The 12937-nt window shown below is 40.2% G+C and overlaps 2 protein-coding genes across 5 annotated transcripts in view; one reads left to right on the top strand and one right to left on the bottom strand.

Annotated features, from left to right (window-relative positions):
- Window positions 1–538: 538 nt before the first annotated feature.
- On the top strand, window positions 539–2474 carry LOC115761059 (NADP-dependent malic enzyme). Of its 2 annotated transcripts, XM_030702677.1 has the most exons (2): window positions 539–896; window positions 960–2474. In XM_030702677.1, exons 1-2 carry the CDS (start codon window positions 592–594, stop codon window positions 2422–2424), a joined length of 1770 nt encoding a protein of 589 aa, XP_030558537.1. In that variant the 5' UTR covers window positions 539–591; the 3' UTR covers window positions 2425–2474. The 2 variants fall into 2 exon arrangements, with proteins under 2 accessions (XP_030558537.1, XP_030558536.1); XM_030702676.1 differs by having other exon boundaries at window positions 539–2473.
- A 4201-nt stretch (window positions 2475–6675) lies between these two features.
- The window catches only part of LOC115761027 (semaphorin-2A), a 55665-nt gene continuing 49403 nt past the window's right edge, over window positions 6676–12937 (bottom strand). For 2 of the 3 annotated variants that reach the window (XM_030702638.1, XM_030702639.1), the window contains exons 9-15: window positions 12519–12875; window positions 10292–10520; window positions 9260–9763; window positions 8401–8553; window positions 8046–8154; window positions 7339–7453; window positions 6676–6949 (exon numbers count right to left, since the gene is read on the bottom strand). In XM_030702638.1, the coding sequence (XP_030558498.1) occupies window positions 7346–7453; window positions 8046–8154; window positions 8401–8553; window positions 9260–9763; window positions 10292–10520; window positions 12519–12875 (1460 nt within the window). In that variant the 3' untranslated portion in view covers window positions 6676–6949; window positions 7339–7345. Of the gene's footprint in view, window positions 6950–7064; window positions 7192–7338; window positions 7454–8045; window positions 8155–8400; window positions 8554–9259; window positions 9764–10291; window positions 10521–12518; window positions 12876–12937 lie in introns of all 3 variants that reach the window. The other variant, XR_004017701.1, reaches the window with a different exon arrangement.

Raw genomic sequence — 12937 nt, 5'->3', positions numbered from 1 at the left:
AGAGATACAGTTAATTAGACTGCCAACAACACTCGTTTATTCATAAAAACTTGATGACCTTACTGCAATTCATGAGAAGCGCAGAGCAGGACAAAAATAAAGAGTACTAACAAACATTTGCAAATATTTATACAATAAAAACCCATCTAACGGACACTCCAAGTAGGTGGACAACCCTTTCGAGCGAACATTTTTTCTCAAAACAATATAAATCTGCCCACTGGGAGGATGCTCTTCTTGATCGGACAAACATTATCCTGCGTTCACTTTCCACACAACAGAGTTTTTACAGTAGATATTCGCTTGCATATACATACATGTATCACTTCACTTACTAAAAAAATATTGAAAACTTACTTCAATTCATGAGAATCGGGTAGTAGGGCTCTGTATAAAAGTACGCTTCCACTTAAGGTATTAGACTACATGCATGCATAACTAAATATATACATTCTTGCACATACACACATACATAACTTAAGATATTTAAATCATACTTATATGTATATTTATAAGTATACACCTATGTTAGTAGAAATCGTAGCCAGCTTTTTCAACCTGCACATACACTTATATTAATTTCGAATAAAAATGCGTGCCAATAAGCAACAGCCGGTATATGATTGCATCCATGAGGACGCCAAGCTCCTCGCGTTGGAGGGCATGCCCCGAGAGTTGGACACCTTCTGGCGTACCGATTCGCAGCTGCCACGTTCCCAGTTGAGCGGACACAGGATGTACCGTTTGAGCTCGTTAAACAAGTCGTCGGCGTTTTCGCATCGGGAGCGACAACTGCTGAGCATACACGGATTTATGCCAGCCGCCGTGTTCACTGTGAAGCAGCAACTGGAGGCTTGCACGCAACATTTTGCCACGTTGACCTCGAATTATCAGAAGTATATATTTTTAACGGAATTGGAGGCATTTAATCGCAAGCTGTTTTTTAATCTATTGATAAGCGATCCAGAAACCTTTATGTCGGTGTTCAAGAGCTCGGAGTTTTATTTTTCGGTTAAGAATTTTGGCATCCTCCACACAAATACCCGGGGCATGTATGTTACCATCAAGGATCGTGGCCACATCTACGAAGTGCTGCGCAATTGGCCGCGACGCTACGATGTGCGCTATTTGGTTGTGACTAATGGCGATTCCGTCTTGAGTATGGGCGACTATGGGGTTAATGCAGCTCCCGTCGTATTTTTCAAATTGTACCAAAACGTTGCTTACGGCGGCGTTAATCCTGATAGCTGCCTGCCCGTAATGTTAGACGTTGGTACTAACAACGAGGAACTGCTGCGGGATCCACTGTATTTGGGCTTGCCCCAACGTCGCGTCACGGGAGCTGAGTACGAGGCCTTCTTCGAGGAGTTCACTGTGGCCGTCTTGCGGCTCTTTGGACCACGTGCAATCATCCAAACGAAGAACTTTGGCGCGTTAGACTCCATCAAACAGCTGGAGCGCTATCGTAAGCGGCAATGCTTCATGGATGTCAGTCTTCAGGTCCTGGGCGCCTGCGGGCTGGCCGGCCTGCTGGCCGCCAACAAAATTAGTGAGCGCACGTTTAAGGCAAACAAGCTGATCTTCTATGGCAGCGGAACCTTTAACATAGGCATGGCGCGCAAGTGTCTGGCCTATCTAAAGTATTTGCGCATGGATGAGAGTGCAGCGAGGGAGCGCATTTGGTTCTGTGACGCTCATGGGCTGATAGTCCACGGTCGCTGCGATCACAAGGTGCCCACGGAACTGTTGGAATTCAAGCACAGGCACGAGAAAGTCGGCAGTCTACTCGAAGCAATTAATTTGCTCAAGCCTAATGTGCTGGTGGGCTGCAGCTCAGAGCCCAATGTCTTTACCAAAGATATCATCAAGGCAATGGAGCAGAGCGCAGAGCAACCCATCATATACGCCATGTCCACCCCACTGGAGCTGGCGGAATGCTGTGCCAATGACGCCTTTGTGTACACCAAGGGCCGCTGCATATTTATTTCGGCCGCACAGCTGCCGTCCTTGAAGTATGCCAATAAAGTGTATCAGCCCGGCTACTGCAATGTCCAGTATATGCTCGCCGGGCTCACGCTGGGCGTCATGCTGTCGGGCATGACGAGCGTGCCGGATGAGACATTCCTGGTGGCCGCTGATCGGCTGGCCAACTTGGTGTGGCCCAACGACATGGCCAAGCGCGATGTTTTTCCGCCCATGCGCAAACTGAAATGCATAAATAATCAAATAACCTACGCAGTGTTCGCCTATGCCTATCGCCGCCGCTTGGCCACCCTCTGGCCGGAGCCAACCAATCCCAAGCACTACATTGAGAGTATGTTGTACAATCCCGAGTACGTTAAGGTCTGTCAGCCGATATACTGCATTACGGATCAGCAAATTGGCACCACGGAATCAATTCAGTATTACAAACAGAAGATATAGCGCACAACTTTCATATTAATCAATTTAATTATAATTCAGAATAATTATTAAAAAAAAAAAGCTACACAAATTGCATATCTGGGAATGCGTCTAATAGCGGTGCATGTCGCATCTTGCTGCAGACCCCCCAGTCCTCCCATTCCATCAAATTGCACAAGTCAAAGCAAACCTATAATTTAAATGCGGCTGCCACATCTGGCATCGCCTCCTTTGGCAGCCCTCAGCTGAGCTGCCTAGAATTGTAGTCTAGTCATAGCCAGTGGCCAATTAGCTGCATGCAATTTTCGCATGTCAACCCGTCTCCCTCACTCTCTCACTCTCTGTGTGTGTGTGTTGTGTGTGTGTGTGTGTGTGTTATTGACCTGCGGCTGGTTCGCGAGTTTAAAACTATTAAAAACAATCCCAATTGCAGTTGTATTGTATAATAAATTGAAACAACCACCGTAAAATGGCGCAAAACAAAGCCGCAACAAAAAGGCAGCCAAATTAAATTGCATGCGAATGAGTATGCGACTGTTGTGTGTGCGTGTGTGTGCCTGCCATTGACAGGTACTCCACTGGGGAGCGTGTTTTGTGAGCTCTCTCTTTCGCTCTGTAGTGTGGATTTCATTTCATTTATCAATATTCCAAATGAAATACATGCGACCCGGCTACTGCCAGCTCACCATATTCGATTCTATTTGCGGTTAACAACGGCAAATGACCCGAGGTCAGGCGATCGCATTTGCCCAGCTACACTTAATTGGAAATAATATAGCTCTGAAATTTTTCATAACAGTTAAATGTCTCTATTTGCAGCTCTAGTTGTGCATTGATTAATTGTTAAAGATGTCGCCACGTTTCGAGTCACATCAAAGTTTGTAATGGGTCTGGTGCTCAAGAGTAACTGTTATGTGCTGTTACCGCATTTTTTTTTTTTATTAATTTAAAGCAGCCGCGAGTAAAATTCAACTGAACTTATTATAGTTAAGACCCTTCCTATTTATTTAATACATAAACAAATAAGTACTTACACAGAAATGTACTTAGCGCCCCAGCCACAGCCCCGGCCCAGACACAGGCCACACCAGCCGTAAATGTTAAATATTTCTTAGACTTAAGCCCCGGAAACAATTCACAACTGATGCTCCCGGTTAAGGAAAAGTTTTTAAAGTATCTGCGCGACCCGAAGGTAAAACGCAACTGGGGCTAGTTGCTATGAATGGCCCGTTTCTATACCTATTAACTTTGCAGAGTGAAACCTGGAAAAATGTTTCAAGCGAGCGACACCATTATAGTAAAAAGTAAAATAAATACTTCCAAAAGTACAAAAGCTCTTAGTCTTCAAATAATTTTAGAACGTAAATTGTAAAAAAAGCTACTATACAATAAAAATAAAATAAATTACTATACAATAAAAATAAAAACTTGGTAGTTTTTAAGTTTTACATTTAAATATATAAATAATATATAATTATAATATTAATTCTTTATATACATATTAATGTAAAATATTACTGCAAAAGCAACAAGATAAATTACAAATTTGTCGTTTATTAATTTTAAACCATATTTATTAAAATTAGCACAACAAATTTGTTCATAAACAAACCCGTTTTCGCCAAGTAAAAATGAAGTAAAATGTTTTCTATTAAAGAATCTTATCACATTTATTTACTGCATTTTACTTTAATGTTTACAGCTAAGTTCTTTGTTTAATTATAAGTTCTCATAATTATTTATGTTATTTCTTCTTTTTTTTTTGTTATGAAATTTTAGATAGCTCATGATACGTTCTTCAGCGCAGCTTTGTTATTTTTTTATCTTTACTTTTCTTTACTCTTTTATTTTGTTGTAATATTCTTTATATATTTAATATAGTTTACCATAGACAGAAAACTGTATACATACATAAGTATATATGCAAATGTACTTCAAGCGCGAATTATTTTTATTGTATGAATACTTTGTAAAACGGGTGTTGCCTAGAGTACGCTTCGATTATTATTTTATTTTTACAAGGACCTTTTTGTTCGCTATTTTAACTATATATGATATATTTATATATATATTTAAATATATATATATATATATATATATGTATTGTGTTTATATTAAATTTGTAATTTAGGTTTTTTTTTCATTATTTGAATTCATTTTGTTTACTTCAAATACCGACATTGCAATTAGCTTCATTTACGGGTCATCATATTTTTATTTGCTCAACATCATGTGATTGTCATACAAAACATTTCACATAATCTTTAAATTATTTACAATAAATCAAAAATTAAATCGTCTACAAAAAGCAAAATAAACTTGTGTATCTCAAGTTAGAAGCTCAGAGCATTATTAGCTGAAAAATACATATTTTATTTGTAGTTTCATTTACAATGGATTAGATTCGAGTACTAAGCTAAAACGTGTGTGTTTGTGGGTAACTTCTAGATGGAAACATTAAAATTTTGTTGCTTTTGCTGAGAAAACTTTTAGAAAAATATTTTGTTAATTTACGCATATATGTTTATACTTATATTGGCAGTTGTAAGTACCTATGGGATTTATGTTAATGCACTTCCTCAATTTGCATGGTTTAATGTTCAGAGAAGCGTTTAGTTTTCCATGTATTTCAAAATGCAGTTCCATACTTAATGGCAGTTATATTGTTGTTCTTTTTGTTAATATTATTAGTTAATTATTTTCTGTTTAATCGCTTGCTCATTAAATATTGATTAATTCAACGGCCATCTATTAGATATACGTATGTATTACTCTACATACAAGAGATTTGAATGCATTTTACTTAATTCCGAATTGGGGTACTACGCATACATGTTTATATTATGCAACGACTGCGATTTGAGAATTTAGTTGAACATTACTAAAATGTATTTGCCACACCAACTTACTTATATCTATGGTTAAATATACGTATATGTAAATGTATCTATGCATGTATGTATGTATGGATGTGTGTGTATGTGTATGTATATGAGCATATTGGTCTCAATCTGCAGTAACTATATGTATGCATATATATTGCTTATAATAAACATGAGGCTAACGCGCAATCTATACAACGACGGCCAAAATACCATCAGCGTGTTATTTTTCATTTGCCCAAAAACTTTTTTTTTGTTTTTAAACCAAACTCTATTAAGTATTTAAATTAAATGCTAGCTTACACGAACTTTTCCATTAATATGCCAATACTAAATACTTGAGTTTTGTGTTAAGTAAACTAAAAGCTTATTAACTGTTAAAGTGGTTTGATTATAACTAAGGCGACGTTATGTACAAGCTCTTGCCTTAACCTAGAGACCATGTCAGAGCCAAGAGTTGGGCTGTTTCTGAATATTTTATGAAATTTTGGTTCCATAAAATACAATGCACACCCAGAGGTTGTATCTAAATATTTTTTAAATACAATATCTACGAACTATTTATACATAGCTATACATAAACCTTATACTAGAATTATTAAACAAATATTGCTAGTTAATATACAAATTCGTTTAAGATCTTCCCATGGCCAAGCGACGCTATCTTTTCTTTTTTTTGTCTTGCATTTGTTTTTTATACACTCAAGAAAATGTTGAACCTAAATTATAGAAAATCGCTATCAACAATTTTCTTAATTTTAGTCAATTTTCGTGTTTTACCAAAAATATTCTTCTATAAAGAACATTTCGTTTAAACAGGAAATATGTCTAAAATTAAGAAACATTTCTATTGAAAGCGATTTTCTAAAATGTAGACTTAATATTTAGTTGAGTGTATGTGTCAAAGGGTATGCATACAATCCTAGAACCTAAACTCAAATGCATATTAAAATTTATACACAAAACTGAGGCAAAAAACCGTTGAGCTCAAATTGAATGATGTCCTTGTAGCCTATGTCTGTATGTAGCCTATGTAAGTGTGTTTGTGTCTGTGTGTCATGTAGGTGGTTTGTATTTGCGCTTTTTAAATTACTCGTAATTTATCTTAGCATAATTTAGTGATTTCTTTTTGAAGCAATCGCAATAGAAATAGAATTCGAAATAGAAATAGAGACTCTGTTCTATGTAAAACCGTATTTTCCATTTTTCATTATGGCAGGATCCTTTTGTTAGTAACTTTTAACGTTTACTCACTTGCTTAGCGCTTTCTGCTGCATTCTGGCTAGTTGTGTGTACCTTAATATTCAAATCAATCAAACATTTTGTTGTTGCTGTTGTTTTCGCTTTTGTTGTTTTTGTTGTAGTAGTGATTGTGGTTTGTTGTTGTTTTTTTGTTTTTGTTGCACTATTGAGTTTTGCTTTGAAATTTGTTATTTGATATTTGTTGTTAATTCGAATGGCAAACGTAGAGCACTAAACAATTGCTGTACATGTAAATGAAGCAAAAGAAAAAAAAATAAAACACATATTGAAAACATATTGAAATATTGTCTTTCAAAAGCTTAAAAATTTCAGTCTTTGTAGTTGGTTGCTCGGCTCTTGTCACTGCTTTCTGGGTGCTGGTTACTCTCCTCCCTGCTGCTGCTCCTTGGCGTTTTTGCTGGCTGTAATCAAATTGAATTGGCAAACAAAACAAAACATTTATATTTAAATATTGGCCATGATTAGACGTGGCGTGGTGTTTTTTTTTTTTTTTTTTTTTTTGTTTCTACAACTTACTTTAACTAGTTTGACTAGAGACTTTAGTAACTAGTACACAGGGCTAGCAGAAACACGAAAATGTACAAATGATGGCCGAAATTTGGGCGTACACCCGCCGACAAGAACTCATAGCTGAACAAGTACTCTGAGAGTGGGCAGCATATTTGGTGGGAAGGCACAGAAGAGGAGGGCAAAGGCCATGAGTTAATTTTGGTTTTGTTTTATGGAATTTTTTGTGTAGTGGGTAGGAACTAGGCTAAAACTTGTCTTGGCTCTCAAGCCGGCTACTCACTTCTGGGTCAGACCAGGGCGTCGTTGCTGAACACATCGTTGACATGTTTGCCGTTGCCGCTGATGCTGCTGCCGCTGCTGCTGCCTGTTGCCGTTTTATCCTTGAGGCCACATTGCTGCAAAACACAAGCGAGAAACTTAATTAGATAAAATTCACAAGACCAAGAAAGATGAGGGTTTCAGTCGGTAGTAACCGGCTAGGAGATACCCTGAACCAGACTTCAAGCAGATGTTCCAAATATGGCATACAAAATTGTGTATATACCAAAGGATCTAGTTATTATTATTTTCGAGTAGTAGGATAGGAGAAAATTTTAATGAAGTAAGACTTAAATTTGCTCCACGTATGGTATGGAAGGATACATATTTCACATTTTAAGTATTTTTATGATTCTCGGTTTTTCTAGTTTTCTATATCGACGATTCCACTCTGACGGAAAGACATTATGGGGACCGAGCTACTTTCGTCTGCCTGTTACATACATTTCGACAAAACATTATGCCCTTCCTAACTACTTATATTTAATGGGTATTATGGGCACAAAAATACTTATATAATTTCGTTAATTGCATGGCCAGGAAATTAGGCACAGAATCAACGATTTGAATGAAAAATTAATTAAAAACAATTAACGGCAGCTGCGAATAACAGCTGTGCCGTCTGCTGCCGGTTGTTAAATCTATATTTAATTGGCAGATTTCGCTTACCTCCTGTTTGGCCTGCCATTGCTTCATGGCTGATTTGTATTTCTCGAACTCGTTGCACCAGTGCGAATAGATCTTCTGGTAGTCCTGCTTCTGCGAAGGCGGCGAGCATCTAATGTAAGTAGAAGAGCACAGCACAATAAGTTATCGGCATGTCCCGTGCACGGAAATTAAAGTGTGCGCCCAACAACAACAGCAACACACAAGTCGAAAGTTTCAGCTTTCTAATTGCGCAACGGATATTTTGACGCCCGAAGCGGTAAATTTAAATGCCAGCCGGGTGGGTTGCTTATTGCTTGGCAGGTAGAGTGGTTGGAAAGTGGAGTGTGGGGTGTGGGATTGGGACAAAGACTCTCACCTGTGCGCATCCACAGTGACACCGTAGCTGCAGAGCAGGGTGCCATCCAAATAGCTATCATATCGGCCGCCATCGCCCTCGTTCACAGCCAGCAACACCAGGCCGCCTTCGTTGGTCTCAATGTATTTGGTGGGTGTGTAGCGCACCTCGTAGCTGCATAGAGAGGCCAAAAAGAAAGCAAGATAAGTCGATTTTCTATTTGCCATATATTCTATTTTCTATTTTCCAGTTTCAGTTTGTTTTGCCAGCAAAGCTCAACGCAGCGCAGCGCAGTGCGAGTGCGTGAAAAAGTGTCTCATTGGCAACGCACAATAAAAATCAATATAAAGTGTGTGAAACTTTGGCAGCGCCAGCTGAAACTTTTTCCATTACAGACAGTCAGACAGACAGAGAGACTACTTATTGCCCCCACAGTGCACAGTGGCCGCCGTGGTGCGTACTCAAAAAAGCGTAAACGCCAGAAAGCAGACTTCAACAGCACATTTTAAAGTGTCAATTTACCGCAGCCATCGCTAACTGAGATGAAGCGAAGTTTCGGTTACACTTCCGTTTTCATTATTTGCTTTCAATTTTCATTGGCTGGCTTTAAGACAGCCAACGACGGTCACCAGACTGCCTGTCTGAGCGTTTAATCTAAGGTTACGCGTATTTAAGACTGCTTTTGATACTCTTGTCGAGGGTATAACAAGTTTGTCACGTAATGTGCAACGAATAGAAGTAGACCGGAACGAACCCTTACTAGCCAGACTACTTTATCATATGTCCCCAATGGAAGCAATCGGACATAAATAAAGCTTTCTTATGGCAGCATTTCTTAGGGTACTTAAGCTTCGAACTGCGAAAACAAAATTACACTCACCGTCCCTTCTCTGTGGAGTGGTGGTACCAGCGTGTCTGCTTCTTGCGCAGCACGTCGGGCATCTTGACGAAACAGGACAGATGCAGTGTCTGGCCGTAGGAGGATGTAACACGCTTGCGCAGCACGCTCGTATCGCATATGCCGGACGTCTCATTGGCCACGTCCTGCAGCAGGCCCAGCTGATATGGCCGGCAGGCGTTGACCTCCTTGTCCCAGCCGCAATAGGGATCCGCCACACAGCGGAAGCAGCTGTCGTAGCGGCGTGCACACATGGCCAGATCAATTTGCTTCACTTGATGGTCGGTGGCCAAATAGAGGGAAGCCGTTTTCTGGCTGAGTGTCAGCTCGCGTATCGGTTCGTTGCGCGGCGACGCCTCGAATATGTCCACCAGATTCGAGTGTCGCTGGCCGTAGTGCATGAACTGCACTATCTTGTAGATCTGGCCAGTGCTGGTCGCCACAAAGTACACGAGAAACTCTTGGTTCAGTTTATCTATGCGTATTCTGCCATAGAAAGAGGAAGAGAGAAAGATGTAGAGTTAGAGCAAGAGTTGATAAATCGCACAAGTCTCCTGCTTCGACAGTTTTTGTGCAACAAATCTCAAATGCACGCGACTTGGCCAAGTTGTTTTTTCTTCCATTTCTTTTTTTTTAGCTCCCAGCAAAACAAAACGTTTAACTAAAAGCATATCCTGCGGCGCAATGTTCATAAGTTCCGGCCAAGTTATTTTACAAGTCGTTATGTTACACAACAACAGTCGGAGCAGAGACGGAGCCGGAGTCGGAGCAGCAAAAACAGTTGTGCTGTCAGTGAGCGAGTGCTCCCAAATGTCAGCGTTGGGCTGCCTGTTGTCCTGGCTGTGGTTGCACTGTATATAAACTTGGCAAATGTCAACAAGCGCAGCACACACTAGCACACACACATGCAGGCGAATAGGTGGCTGGTTGCCAAGAGGCAACCGATGGTGAAGCTGAAGCTGGATCTGAAGCTGCTGCGGCTCGCTAATGAATACATTTACACATTTTACTTACTTGTCGACAACGAGGCGGGTGAGTATAACGTCTCGTTTGTAAAATACAGGATTGCCAAATTCATGATCAACCGCCTTGTCCATTAGCGGATGTTTGCGTATGAAATTCAACACCGAGTCCGGCAGTGTTGCGGTGTCGTTGTGGCATGTGCCCGGACGTGGCTCCGGCACTTTTGAGTTCAGCACTGGCAACCAGGCGCTGTTCGATGACGCCTGCTCCTTGAACTTGCCTACGCAGCGGAGCGAATGAGACAGAGAGAGAAAGAAAGAAAGAAAGAGAAATGGAGTCAGTGTTATATTTTATATGGTGCATAAAAGTGCAGCGCAGAAAAGTATGCTATGTTAAATTTATGTGTGTCAGCGCTGTGGTAAATGATAAATTACAGAGCTCTGGGCGCTGATTTGTGGCCCAGACATACGAAGACTGGCCAAAAGTAAAACAGTTCGAGCTACTAATTACACACACACACACAGAGATATACTGAGCCAGCACTTGAAGTGTTTGCTGCATAATCATTTGTTTTTCATAATTAATTGCGTTGGCAATAGCTCTGGAACATTTTTTCACACATACATATATATATATATATATATATATAGATATATATATATATAGATATATATATATATAGATATATATATATTTATATGTTTTTGTATGTGCGTGTGTGTGCAACATGCCCGCAAACTTTTCATAATGAATTTTAAGTGTATGCCAGATTTTTTACTGCCATTTGCCTGCTGGCGTTCTGTCTGCCTCGATGTGCGTCTGTCTGTCTGGCTGTCTCTTTGTCTCGCTGAGAGAGTTGGCACAACTCCATACACACAATTTTATGGTGTTAATGAACTTTTCAGCAAAGTGCTGACGCGCACTCGAGCACACACACACACACACACATATATATATAAAGCGTGCAATTTGCGTATGCATGTGGCACTACTTGAATTTGGCAGCTGTCACCAAAATAAATTTATGATAAATATATTTATTATAAATTCAATGATTGCTCAATAATTGGAACTATTCAAAATGCAAATTGCCCAAAAATGATAATATTTTTATGTGAAGCCATTTTAATTAATTCATTTCGCTACTTTTTACTTGAATAACACAAAATTATTTGAATTTGAATTATTTTAATTAGAAATGAAGAATGGTACGAGAGAGTTATTTAAAAATTACAATTATTTCTCATGTCAAGCGTTATAATTTTCGATAATATCCGCATTTGCACTTGGTTAACTTTCAAACTTTCCTCAGACATTTCGTACCACACAACTGATTAATCTTGCTCTGTCGTTCGCAAATTGAATTCAACTGAAAATGCAACGGAAATGAATTTCGAGACTTGCTAGAAAATCAGCAGTTGCTGCTGTTGTTGTAGTTCCTTAATGCTGACATATACTAAATTTTCTACACTCGCAGTCTTGCCTTTTGCATGTTCACCGAGAATGGGTAAGTGCATACGACTTTATGTACACATAAGTAGCATGGGCTACTGGGGAAAGTGCCACTGGGATGCAAATATGACATGCATTTCAAGCTGCACGCCAGATTTTGTGCAACCGCCAAATGATTTTTTGTGTGCATGAAACGTTGTTGCATTACAAATTGCACGCGTTTGGTTGCGTGTGGCAGCAGCACGTGAGTTCATGGGACGTTGTTAGCACCTGTCACGCATATCTTGTTACCGTTAACCAAGCAGCACGCCAGCAGCAAGCAGCAAGCAGCAGGCAGCAGGCTGCGCTGCCAGTCGTTTTGTAGCAAATGTTAAAGCATTTAAAGCCGCCCGCAGAACGACCCCCAGTGGCAGCAGGCACATCAATTCAGCTCGCACCATTTAACGCTAAAATGCCAAAGCTGCTGTGCACGACACACACACACACACACACACACACACACACACACACACATACCCAGACGAATACACACGCAAGCTCCTACACACATGCAGCACCTGTGAGCGTAATTTCTTCCGGCAGCTGCAGCCCTACGTAATGGGAAATGCTGGAAGAAGTCAAACGTAGCCACATGCACGTTCGTAAAAATGGCGCCGCAGAGAATTATTGCCAATGCAATAAATCTCACGCTTACCCTTGGCAGACACAGACACAAGCATACCCCCTCATACACACCTACACAGTCCAACACACACAAACACACACACACACACACACACACACACACACACACACACACACACACACACACCCAGTCACCCACTAACCTTCAAAGGCCGCATTGATATCCCTTATATCGTAGCTGCAGACCGCCGAGCCAATCAATCCGTTTGTATTCGTTGTGAATGTGGCATAGAATTTGCTATCATCGTTGGGCATTTTATAGACGGACTGTATTTCGTTGAAGTAGAAGGGGAACTCGCTCGAGATGCTGCAGTTCATGCGCGCCTTCAGATATGTCGCCCAGTTCTGGCTGATCATGTACTTGCCGCCGCGATCGTTCTTGCAAACGCGCGCCACACGCGAATAGACAGCCTTGCCGCAGTTGATGTACTCCACGGCGTGTTCCCGAAAGAAAAAGTACACAAAATCGCCAATCTCAAAGGAGCCAACAAAGTTCGGTTCTAAAAAATAAAGCAAAATGAAGAAATTAGTTTGAAATATTTAGGAAAAATCGAAAATATGT

This window comes from Drosophila novamexicana, unplaced genomic scaffold (genome assembly GCF_003285875.2).
Source record: "Drosophila novamexicana strain 15010-1031.04,08,12 unplaced genomic scaffold, DnovRS2.1 tig00000462-arrow-pilon, whole genome shotgun sequence".
Taxonomy (NCBI): domain Eukaryota; kingdom Metazoa; phylum Arthropoda; class Insecta; order Diptera; family Drosophilidae; genus Drosophila; species Drosophila novamexicana.
The sequence above is the reverse complement of the archived record's forward strand: the minus strand, read 5'-3'. Positions and strand labels throughout refer to the sequence as shown.